The sequence below is a fragment of the Siphateles boraxobius genome, unplaced genomic scaffold, assembly GCF_051911475.1.
Source record: "Siphateles boraxobius isolate OS27281-9 unplaced genomic scaffold, OSU_SipBor_1 33, whole genome shotgun sequence".
NCBI classification, from domain to species: Eukaryota; Metazoa; Chordata; class Actinopteri; order Cypriniformes; family Leuciscidae; genus Siphateles; species Siphateles boraxobius.
In genome coordinates this window covers 4,286,825-4,298,512 of record NW_027508953.1, presented here as the reverse complement: position 1 = coordinate 4,298,512, position 11,688 = coordinate 4,286,825, and the positions used below count along the sequence as shown (strand labels likewise).

Below are 11,688 nucleotides of genomic sequence, written 5' to 3'. Positions count from 1 at the left end.
TTTCAAATGGTTAAGATACAAGGTGAAGATACATGTGAGGAAGGTTTATCATTTTTTGTAAAATCCCTGATTAAATCATGGCTTTTCTGCTGAGTACCCTAGTGCTGCTTTTAGGAGTCCAAGGTAAGTCCTTTTAGGAACAATAATTCAATTTTGTACACTAAACCTGTGTTGATTCTTTAAATTATTCTAGGGAATAGGATTCTTTCAAAACACCATTCCTGCCTTGTCAGTCATAAATAATAAATATTTTTAATGTTTTTGAAACATTTTTTTATATGTTTTGAAAATAATAAATCTGATATAAGAACGTTGCACATTATACAATGGCAAAAATGAGCAGTATAAATATGTACTTCATCAGTGCATACATTTTATAGACTTTATAGCTAAACTATATCAGGATGAACATTACAGTTAAACAGTCTATCATAATTTTAAAAAATGAGTAAGATAGCAGATTGTTACATTTCTACAGTAAATACCATATTGAGATTTATTCCAAATCTAAAAAAATTGCCAAGTTACTGTGTGAACTTAGTGATCTAAATATTGAGAAAGCGTGATCCTGCTGCAGGGCAGGATTTTCGCTCAATGTTTTAGGGGAAAAATGAGATGCAATGAGAAATGTGTCATAGTGATTGTTAATAAATTTCAACATCAATTCACTGACGTGATTTTCTCGTAATCATGCTCGCCTGACATTGCAACAGAAGAATTTCCGATGTTCCCTCTCACCAGACATCCTCTTTTTCTTCAGTGCATTCACTCTGAGAAAAAAAAAAGTAAATTGTGACTTTTTAGTTTACAATTCTGACTTTTTTCTCTCAGAATTGAATTTTTCTCTCAGGGGTGCATTAATGCACAGGCTTCCAAGAGCTACACTGACAGGCCTAATGGCTGCACAAAAAGAATAATTTTAAAATAATTATTTTATTCCAATTCCCTTTTTTATTCAAAACTTTCCCAAACCTGTTAACTATATCATGAAATCAAATATTACCATTCGCAAATATGTGTAAGAAAATGTGTTTTGTCGTTTAAACACCTTTATCATTTGTTAGTTGACATGCAATTACATCCAACTTGGATGTTTAAGTCATTTGAACTTAAATTACAGGTGTCTATGTGTATTTGTGACTAGAGGTTTCAATTTGCGTAGCATTTGAGCCATTGTGTAGCTTAAATAACCGATTTGGTGACTCTGTTAGTATCTGCAACTGTTCACATCAGAGAAACGTGCTTTCTAAAATATAAAATAAAGATGTTTAGACATCACCAGAGTAAATGTGGGTAACATTAAAGCCATTATATGTGAAGTAGAGGGTTGTAAAGGACTTTGTTAAACTCTAATGCTGCCTTGCTGGATTTGGTGACCCTTCTGGTGTGATCGGCAGCAGTTTGACAACCTGACAAAAATTATTTTTAAAATGCAGTAGAGAGAAGTTTAGATGCAGTTTGTAGTGTGTGAACATCAGACCTAAATGCTAATCTACTACGCGCAGCACAGCGCCATCATAGTGAACTGGCCTTTTGACTTTTTTGTGTTCCAAATAAAATCTTTCTAAGGTATATTATCATTTTATTACTCCCAGGTACCAACTCTCTATGGACAGTAAAGAAGATAACAGCTCAAAGTGGGGGATCTGTCACCCTTCCCTGTCACTACCATCGCCTGCACAAGGACCTTCCTAAGTTCTGGTGCAAAGGAAAAAACTGGATGATCTGCTTGACAATGCGACCTATCGACCAAGAGAAGCGAACCGGTATCAGTTTTTACAACAGCCCAGATGAACTGGTAACAACCATGACGATGACAAATCTACGCAGCAGTGATTCAAATCGGTATTGGTGTGCCTTGAAGAAGCTAGGTGCCAATGTTAGAACATCTCTAGAACTAACCGTCACTGAGGGTAAATTTTATTGAGGTGCTTTAACGCCGCTATGAGACATTTGATGGTTCCAAGAGTAATTGATTTTGCCATTTGATTGTTTTCAGGTACTCCAGATCTGTCAGTGGCCAGCAATAGTGTGTCAGGTGAAGAGGGCGGTAATGTTACCGTCCAATGTCTCTACAGTGACAAACTTATAGATGAGGAGAAAAAATGGTGCAGAAGTGGAGATTTGCGCTCTTGTCAAACGGCTCAAGATTTAGAGCCATCCCGTGGTGCAGCTCTACAGATAAATGATACAAATGATGGTGTTTATACAGTGACACTGACAGGACTGAAGAAGACTGACGCAGGCTGGTTTTGGTGTATGGCTGGGGAAGTGCAGGCTCCTGTTCACATCAATGTAAATTCAAGGCAACTCATTACAGATGCCAACACAAGTAAGTTTTAAATAACAGTTGTTCACATACATTATGTATGCGACATAATATATGTGTTGATAATATGAATATATAAAAGATGCGACGAGCAACAGGGGTTCTTTTTCTGCAACATAAAATGGTTTAATGAGTTCATATATAATTTTTTAGCCATAATGAATATTATAATTCACATATATGCTTTATACACACACACACACACACACACATTATATATATATATATATATATATATATATTATAACCTTTAATTTACCAGGAAGAGAAGTACATTGTGATTAAGAATCTCTTTTACAAGAGCGTCCTGGCCAAGACTGACAGAAACAGCTCGTTTGAGTTTAACAGATAACATTCATCAATACATACAGATATACACACACAAGCAAACCCAATAAAATTTTAATATCAATACATAACTAGTTAAAACATCTACAGCCCGATGTTTCATCCTCCAAATAATTTAAAACTACTTTGAAAATGTCCAATGAAACCAACTCCCTAAGTATTAACGTACTTTGCAAATTATTCCAGGCAGAGAGATCAGCAAATTTAAATGCCCTTTCCCCAATTCAGTATGTACCACTGGAAGAGAAGAAGAGTGGGTCTCCAGGTCAAGCAAATTTGCAGTGTTAACCAACAGAAACCTGCTTGTTTGTTCTTTGTGAGCTGTGCTTCATTCAACACAACACTATTGATATTGGATAGTGGATAATGTCAAGCGTGTCATTTCTAACCCCCAATGCAATTGCAAAAAAACCTTTCAAACAGGTTTCCCGAAAATTCCCTCATCAGTCTTTGGTCGGCTAAACAGATAGACCCTCCCCAAACTCACGCCATTGGTTGAGCCAGTGTTGCTATGGGGGCAACCAAACAAAGGGTTTTGAAAAAAAAAAAAATGTTAAAGAAATAGTTCACCCAAAAATAATTTCATAATTTAATCACCCTCATGTTTTTCCAAACCTGTATGAGTTTCATTCTTCTGTTGAACACAAAATAAGATATTTTGAAGAATGCTGGTAACCATACAGTTGACGGTAGCCATTGACTTCCATAGTATTTTTTTTCCTACTATGCAAGTCAATGGCTACTGTCAACTTTCTTGTTACCACCATCCTTTAAAATATCTTCCTTTTGTGCTCAACAGAAGAATGAAACTCATACAGGTTTGGAAAAACATGAGGGTGAGTAAATGATGACAAAATTATCATTTTTGCGTAAACTATTCCATTAAAACTTTTGTTGGGAATCACCAAAAGTGTAGACAGGAAAGTAGGGGTGAGAAACTGGGTCCTGTAAATCCTGAGTGCATACAGACCACTGCGCCGCAGTTCTGACCGTTAATGTATTTTAACATTCAATGAAGGACACACTTCTTCAAAGACAATGGCAGTGCAAATAACCTTTCATAGAGTTTCATGAGTTTCTGGGTAAAGCAAAACACATTACTGCTGTTATCCATTTAAAACAGACTATGTGTCAAATCTGACCTGCTCCTTTTAATTTACAGCATCATCCTTCACCTCAGCTATGGATGTACACAACCATAATTCAATCACACCTCCAATACCCACAAAATCAAAATTACCAGAAAGCACTTTGATTCCGAATGAAAAACCTGGCCAGACATCTACAAAAAAATCACCAAAGCAGTTTCATTCTACAATACAATCTTCATCCTATCTAACCACAATGGAGAACTCAAAAGAGAAACCATTTCACAGAAGTGGTACAGTTACGACTCCACTAACCAGTAGATCAACATCTCCATACGCTTATAGTAACTCTATAGTTATTGTATCATCTAAAGATATGACATTTGCACCCACAGCCACTTATGAAAGCAGGTATGTTCAAAGTATTATATAATGCTTATTGTATATTATATAGTATTGTATAAATGCCATTTCACATCTATTTATCAGACATTTGATTCTAGCTGATAACATATCTTATCTTTGTTATAAGTTTAAGAGCAGGGGCGGAAGATGACTCAATGGTGGACAACATGGTTAACGACTTTGGAATGGAAACGGATATGAGTATGGAGAGTACTTCACAAAAGACTAGTTCAGGTTCAGCAGTTAGCAAAGCCATTGAACTCCAAGCTTGTGTCTGGACCAAGGCGACAACGGTCAGGGGTTTGAAGATTCATCAAGGGAAAATGAAATGCTTGAGGGAGAAGGGGCAAGGGCCTCGCATTGATCAGTACTTCTTACGGAGTCAGTCAAGTCAGTCGAATGAAATCCAGCGACAGGAAGCAAACCACAGTTTGCAGGATATCAGCACCCCTGTCATAGAGGAGATGAGGGTTTGCACAGTTAGTGATGAACACATTGATTCTTGTGAACCCGGTCAGACTAACCAGCATAAGAGAGAAAAGAACCTCAACGGGCATAGGCCTGGAGTTAGATGGCCAAGAGCTAGTGAGAAAATTGCATGGGACACGGTCAACACAGATCTATGCTTTGCATTGGAAAGATTAACTGGTACAGTTGAAAAGAAGCTGGATAAATTTGGGGACATCATTTACGCATATGGAAGTGAGAGGTTTGGTGTGGAAAAAAGGAAGGAAAAAGTACAAACTACTCCTGGATTGTCTAGACGGCAGCAGAAAATTGAAGGGTTAGTTAGAGAAAGGAGACAGCTGAGGAAGCAATGGAAAAGAGCGGAACAAAGTCAGAAGGAGGGACTCAATCTCTTACAAAGGGCCATAAAAGATAAGCTTGCAACATTACGCAGAGCTGAGCGCCTACGGAAACGCTACAAAAAGAAGGAACGTGCGAGGGCTAATTTCTATAAAGATCCATTCAAATTCATAAAGAAGTTATTCACCAGTGAGAAGAATGGCACTTTAAAAGCATCTAGGGTTGAGCTAGAGAGATATTTGGAGGAAACGCATACAGATGCAAAAAGGCATGAGCCTATGTCAATTCCGTCAGACATCCCACCTGTCAATCCACCAGAATACCAAATGGAGGTCTGTGCACCTAAGTGGAAAGAGATAGAGCAGGTTGTGAGAAAGGCAAGGGCTTCATCATCTCCAGGCCCTAATGGAGTTCCGTACAGAGTGTACAAGAGTGCTTCAGGAGTTCTAAGGATTCTGTGGAAATTGATAAAAGTGGCTTGGGAAAAGCAGGTTGTACCTAGATCATGGCGCCGAGCAGGGGGAGTCTTTATACCCAAAGAAAAAGATGCTACAAGCATCAGTCAGTTTCGCCCTATTTCACTATTAAACGTCGAAGGCAAAATTTTCTTCAGCATTATTGCTCAGAGATTGTCAACCTACCTATTAAAGAATGGCTTCATTGACACTTCAGTTCAAAAAGCGGGCATTCCAGGATTCTCAGGATGCTTAGAACATATCAGTGTTATCTGGCAACGAATACAATCAGCTAAAAAGGAGAGGAAGGAGCTCCACGTGACATTCCTGGATTTGGCTAATGCATATGGTTCAGTGCCACATGAGCTTCTTTGGGCATCATTTGATTTTTTCAGGGTACCGATGTCGATAACAAATTTAGTGAAAGCCTATTTTGGAGATTTGCAATTTAGTTTCTCAACTCCAGAATTCAGCACTACATGGCAATGCTTAGAGGTTGGAATAATGGCAGGATGTACCATTTCTCCACTGGCTTTTACCATGGCAATGGAAGTAATCATTAGGGCATCAAAATGGGTAGTAGGAGGAGAGCGCTTGGCTTCTGGGATGCGACTACCACCAATCAGAGCATACATGGATGACATGACAACCATGACTACAACGGTAGCCTGCACTAATCGGTTATTGGGGAAGTTAACAGATAATATTGAATGGGCACGAATGCAATTTAAGCCCTCTAAATCAAGGAGCATCTCAATAATTAAAGGCAAGGTAGTAGATAAAATATTCTTCATTAATGGGGAGGCAATACCAACAGTTTCTCAGAAGCCAGTGAAGAGTCTAGGAGATGGTACGATGGGGATCTAAAGGACACAGTTCGAGTGGGAGAAGTTAGACGACAAGCAGTGGAAGGGTTGAAGAGCATAAACAGCTGTGCTCTACCAGGCAAACTAAAACTCTGGTGCTTTCAGTTTGGTCTACTGCCAAGGTTGCTGTGGCCACTGACTGTGTACGAGGTTTCTTTGACAACAGTGGATAAGCTGGAAGCGTTAATAAGTTCATACATCAGGAAATGGTTGGGAGTTCCACGCTGCCTCAGCAGAGTGGGACTTTGTAGTAAAGGAGTATTGCAGCTGCCAGTCTCTGCTTTAACCGAGGAGTTTAAGTGTGCCAAGGTCAGACTGGAAATGACTTTAGCAGACTCACGCGACAAATGTGTAAGGGAGGCAGCCCCTGTGGTAAAAACCGGTAGAAAGTGGTCAGCAAAGAAATCTGTAGTAGAGGCAAAGGCTGACCTTCAAATTGGGGATATCGTGGGACAGGTACAGCATGGAAGAGGGGGTTTTGGGCTCAGTTTAGCTCCTCCTAAATGGCACAAGGCAGGCCCAGCTCAAAGGAGGAAGCTGGTAGTCAACGAGGTGCGAAAGCAGGAGGAGAGGATGAGATGTATAAAGGCCATTTCCCAGGCCAAGCAGGGAGAGTGGATGAGATGGGAGAGTGTGGAACAACGAAAAATGGGCTGGCAAGACCTTTGGTCAATGGAAGAGAGTAGGATCAGTTTCCTTATTAGGTCAACATATGATGTTGCTAAACCTCTGGGTAGGAGAGGATCCCTCTTGTCCTTTGTGTTCATCACCTGCCACATTAAGGCACATTTTGACAGGATGCAAGGTGGCTCTTAGCCAAGGTCGGTTTACTTGGCGCCATGACCAAGTATTGCGATGTTTGGCTTTAGCATTGGAAGGCAAGCGTAGTATGACCAATAAGTTGCCCGCCTGTTCTAGCAAAACATTACACGCAGAAGACAATATTCCTCTGCCCAGGCGAGCAACCACCAAGAAAAGGTGCTAACACCAATTCTCGCCCAGGACAACTGGAAGCTACTAGGGACTGGAAGATGCTGGCTGATCTTGATCAACGGCTTATTTTTCCACCTGAGATTGCCACCACTAACCTACGACCAGATATTGTTTTGTGGTCTGGATCAGCAGGCATTGTTCAACTGATAGAGTTAACAGTGCCATGGGAGGATGCGGTAGATGAGGCGTATGAGAGGAACAAACTGCGGTATGCTCATCTGGCCACTGAAGCAGAACAGCGAGGATGGAGAGTCCAGGTTTATCCAGTGGAAGTGGGTTGTCGAGGTTTTGTGGCACACTCTACAACCCGGTTCCTCAGAGGCGTCGGATTCAGTGGTCAAGAGTTGCGTCGCACAGTAAAGAACTTATCTGAAGCAGCAGAAAGGAGCAGCAACTGGCTGTGGTTGAGACGGAAAGATTCTAGCTGGCTGAGTACAGGCCGCCATGCTACGGTTTCGTAGAATTCTTGAAAACTTGAAGGGTGTTGGTTTATTTTTACTATAGGTTGTATAGTATTTACAGTCATTACGTTCCTGTGTATATTGCGTGAATGACGGGATGTTGGGCAGATATTGTGTTTTGCGGTAGGTGGTATGCCATACGGAACCGTTGCCACTGAAACTGCATATTAACGCACCAGTGGGGCTCGACAGCCTTAGTCAAACGGGTTGGCGCGTATGGTTGGGTTGCGGAGAGATTGTGAGATTGTGGTTAGGTCTCAGCAGCAAGAGGGAAGTAGAGGTCAGTAAGCTGGGCTGAGTTGAGTGGGGGACGGAGGGGGGTGACTCTGTGACGCCAGAGTCACTGTCGAGCCCTCTTGAGGTGTCGTGGGCTAGTCGACGAAACACTGAGGACGGAAGGTGCCCACTTGAAGACCCTAGAGATGTTCCCTACTCCGCTCAATCCAGAGGGTTGTTATGGGGGGACCGCACTGTGGTTGCAGCCGTTGTGTGTGCTGACGCGCAAATACACTATTAACACCAGACAGAAGGAGATTCACGTCACCAGATGGAAAGAAGCGTAAATGGACGGAGAAGCATAGGTTACTGTAAAGCTACGTCTTAGTTGGTGCTTATCTTGGCGAAAGCCGAGTACAAATCAGCATGAAGTTTTAACATCTACTCTCGTGTAATCGAAATCATAATCTTAACAAATCATTTTTTTTTGTTTCAGATACCTTATTTGGGTGATTGCACTAGTGTGTGGAGCAGTGCTTATATTATTTATGTTATCTGGAGCTTCTTGGAAATTGTGGTCATGGAATAGTAAGACGTTTATTATTATTATTATATGAGGCTCTTTAATAAATAATGCATTCACTTGTCAATCAATATTTAATAGAAATTGTCCTGTTGCCTAAACTTTTAATGCGTGTTATTTTTTCTTGAACATTTCAGAAAAGGCCACCACAAGAGAGGAAGCAACAGAAGAAACAACAGACTTCCACGTAAATAAATCTTTAACAACATCAAATATGTATAAATATTTGCAAAAAGTGCAAAATTATTTATTTAAAAAAGTAAAGAGAAAAATTATGAAATAAAAAAAATATTTGTTAATTTATGCAGTAACAAAGAACCAACACAGCAGTAAACTTTGGCGACTGTGGAGAGTTTATTTGCTGATATCTTTTGTTTTATTCGATAGGCAAACGACAGAGATGATCTACTGGCCAATGAATGGACAAATTCTTCAGTTGTGCAGTTCAGCACAGACTCAAACACTGTCCTAATAACATAACCTGTTGTAAAGTTGAGACTACTGGACTACATGTCTTTCAAAACAAGTAGTCCAGTATTCAAAGTATTCAGAATATATATCATGCATCATTATGTTTATTGAGTTGAGTTAGCTCACATGGTTTATGTTTTGGGCTTCAGAACTTTTGTTAAAGCTACACTGTGTAACTTTTTTAGTTTATTCTTTGCTAAAAACACTTAGTTCTTTCAAAAATATATGTGCTTATTAATGTATATTTACTTCGTTCAAGTAATAAAGTATTCCCGTGAGTGTATAATAAGCCATTGAAAATACATACGGGTGGGGGGTTCTAATGTCGATCGCCATGTTGCCCCTCCATCTTGAAAGTACATTAGCCAAAGAGGGACATACGGTTAATTCAAGCTTCTCCTTTCACTCATGGACGAGGTCGAACTGGAAGCCATGTTAATCTTGGACTACATTGGCCACCGTAGGAGTTAAAACGAAATCGGAATTGAGAGGAACAGAAACTAATATTCACTGGATGGCCATATACCTTTTCACCGCTAGATGGGGGTAAAAATCACACAGTGTAGCTTTAAGGGAACATAGCATTGATGCTCCCTTTTTTTTCCACGTGAATTGTGGGACTTTTTAGGGGGCGAACCTTTCAGTGCACTGCAAGAATTTTGTGTTTGAGACAGCCCTTAAAATGGCCGACTCCCTCATGCCTTGAATAATGAACTAGGGAGCAGATTGAGATGCACCCCATGGATGCAGACGAAATCACATTATATAGTAGGTGATAAACGGTATGTGACAAAAGAAGAATGTCCGTAATGTTAATAAAAGAGACCTATTCTTTCGGCGAGATACTGAAGTGTGCATAGAATGGACACTTTACTATCTCGAATGGTAGTGAAGCAACGCAACTGACGCTGGTATAACATATGTCAAGATGGTGAATGTAGTACTTCTAGATGAAACTCATACAACACATACTCGTACTATATAGCACAAACTTTTTTAGCGTTCACAAAGTAATAACTTCTTCAAAATAAGTACCTACTCAAGAGAGTCTGCAATGTTGTACACCACCCATAGCTGCGTCCCAATTCAGAGGGTGCATTCTTCAAAGGCTGCATTTGAACACCATAATGCATTACAGCGGCGCAACGAAGACTGTCCCAATTTAAAGGCTCCTTCAAACGCGGCTTGTGTCCTTCGTTTCCCGGGCTGCAAAGGATAGAATGGATGGATCCTTCACAGCCAAGCCTATCCCAAGATTCATTTTGCACCAATGACGACATGACAACATTTTTTGAGAGAAAATGCCAATTACACTTTTACATGTAACTTACTTTAATATCTATTAATACACTGAAAAAAAAAACTTTTTAAGAGGTTTTAATGTTGACACATTTTACTAAGATGCAATTTTATGTCATTTATAAATATACATAAATGGACCATGGTGGACATATTTAGACCATATTTGTGAGCCGTTTTGTTTGCAAAATCCCAAAACTTTAGAAATAATCTTAACCAGCAACTTTATAGGGTATATTTTAATTTCATGTTACCTTTAACATGGAATATGGCTTACAAAATCATTACCTAGCTAGAAGTTTCATTTATTTTACGGTCTTATTCCAGCTGAATTCATGTAAAGCGAAACATTTTTTATTGGTGTCATCAGAGCAGGGTCTCTCGTTCATTGTCCTGACTCTGAAGAGCCACTTTCCTGTAGAGTTTAGTTCCAACTCTAATGAAATGCACATGAATCAACTAATCAAAGTATTTTGGTTTAGTTGAATATTACAGTCAGGTGTGTTGAAGCTAAACGCTGACTCTCCAGGTCAGGACCATGAATAAGGAACAAACAAAAGATGGTGTTCTCCCCATTTATGTTAAATCCCACAAAATGATTTCCTTGTTAAATGGTTAAAGAAATCCATTTGAATCTGTTCCGCCCTAATCTTTGATTCTGTGTACTTGGCTTTCAGTTAGCTTTGTGCTATTGTTATTCCCATTTGATTTTTAAGGCTAAAGAGTTTATCATAAATATATATATATATATATATATATATATATATATATATATATATATATATATATATAATAAAAAATATATATATATTATAAGCAAATATCGATATATAGTGGCTCCAAAACTACTTGGGCAATCAAATCCAAATGCATCAAAGTGCCTGAATTTCTTTAGCTACTGCATTAGATGGAAACCATAAGTTTGATTAGATCAAACCAAGTAGTATAAAGAAGGAACAATTATAGGCCGCTGTCGGTAGCCGGCCTAGAAATAGGGTTTCGTTCCGGCACCAAGTCGGGCACTACCTACTTTTTTATAGTTAACATCAGAAATATATAAAGATTCCTTAGGAAAAAGTTCTCCACACAACCTAGCAGTTTTTTATTAACTGCATAATTAAAAATTAATTAAATTATATTTAATTAATATATTAAAAAATATTTAACACATCTCTCATCATGTCGATGTTTTTATCGAGATTCTGATGTGACAAAAGTTTGTAAATAAGCATCACCCAAAAATAATGAAAAAATATTCATGTTATGAAAGTAGCTTACCTGCAGCATGGGATCAATTGCTAACGTTAGTGTCCGACGTTTTGAGTCATTCCTTCGCACATTGCTTGATTTTTTTCCCCATCGGACTT

At 39.1% G+C, this 11,688-nt stretch overlaps 1 protein-coding gene across 1 annotated transcript; it reads left to right on the top strand.

Moving 5' to 3' along the window:
* On the top strand, nt 1-10,479 carry LOC143701557 (uncharacterized). The gene is made up of 7 exons (XM_077194921.1): nt 1-123; nt 1,596-1,913; nt 2,000-2,332; nt 3,840-4,176; nt 8,465-8,556; nt 8,689-8,738; nt 8,939-10,479. Exons 1-7 carry the CDS (start codon nt 78-80, stop codon nt 9,029-9,031), a joined length of 1,269 nt encoding a protein of 422 aa, XP_077051036.1. The 5' UTR covers nt 1-77; the 3' UTR covers nt 9,032-10,479.
* The last annotated feature ends 1,209 nt before the right edge of the window (nt 10,480-11,688 follow it).

What these genes read in the sequence shown, in the direction of transcription:
- LOC143701557 (XM_077194921.1), top strand. Translation starts at nt 78, where the DNA reads ATGGCTTTTCTGCTGAGTACCCTAGTGCTGCTTTTAGGAGTCCAAG. An exon ending in AGAACTAACCGTCACTGAGG is followed by an intron (nt 1,914 to 1,999) that starts GTAAATTTTATT and finishes GATTGTTTTCAG; the next exon opens with GTACTCCAGATCTGTCAGTG. An exon ending in CATTACAGATGCCAACACAA is followed by an intron (nt 2,333 to 3,839) that starts GTAAGTTTTAAA and finishes TTTAATTTACAG; the next exon opens with CATCATCCTTCACCTCAGCT.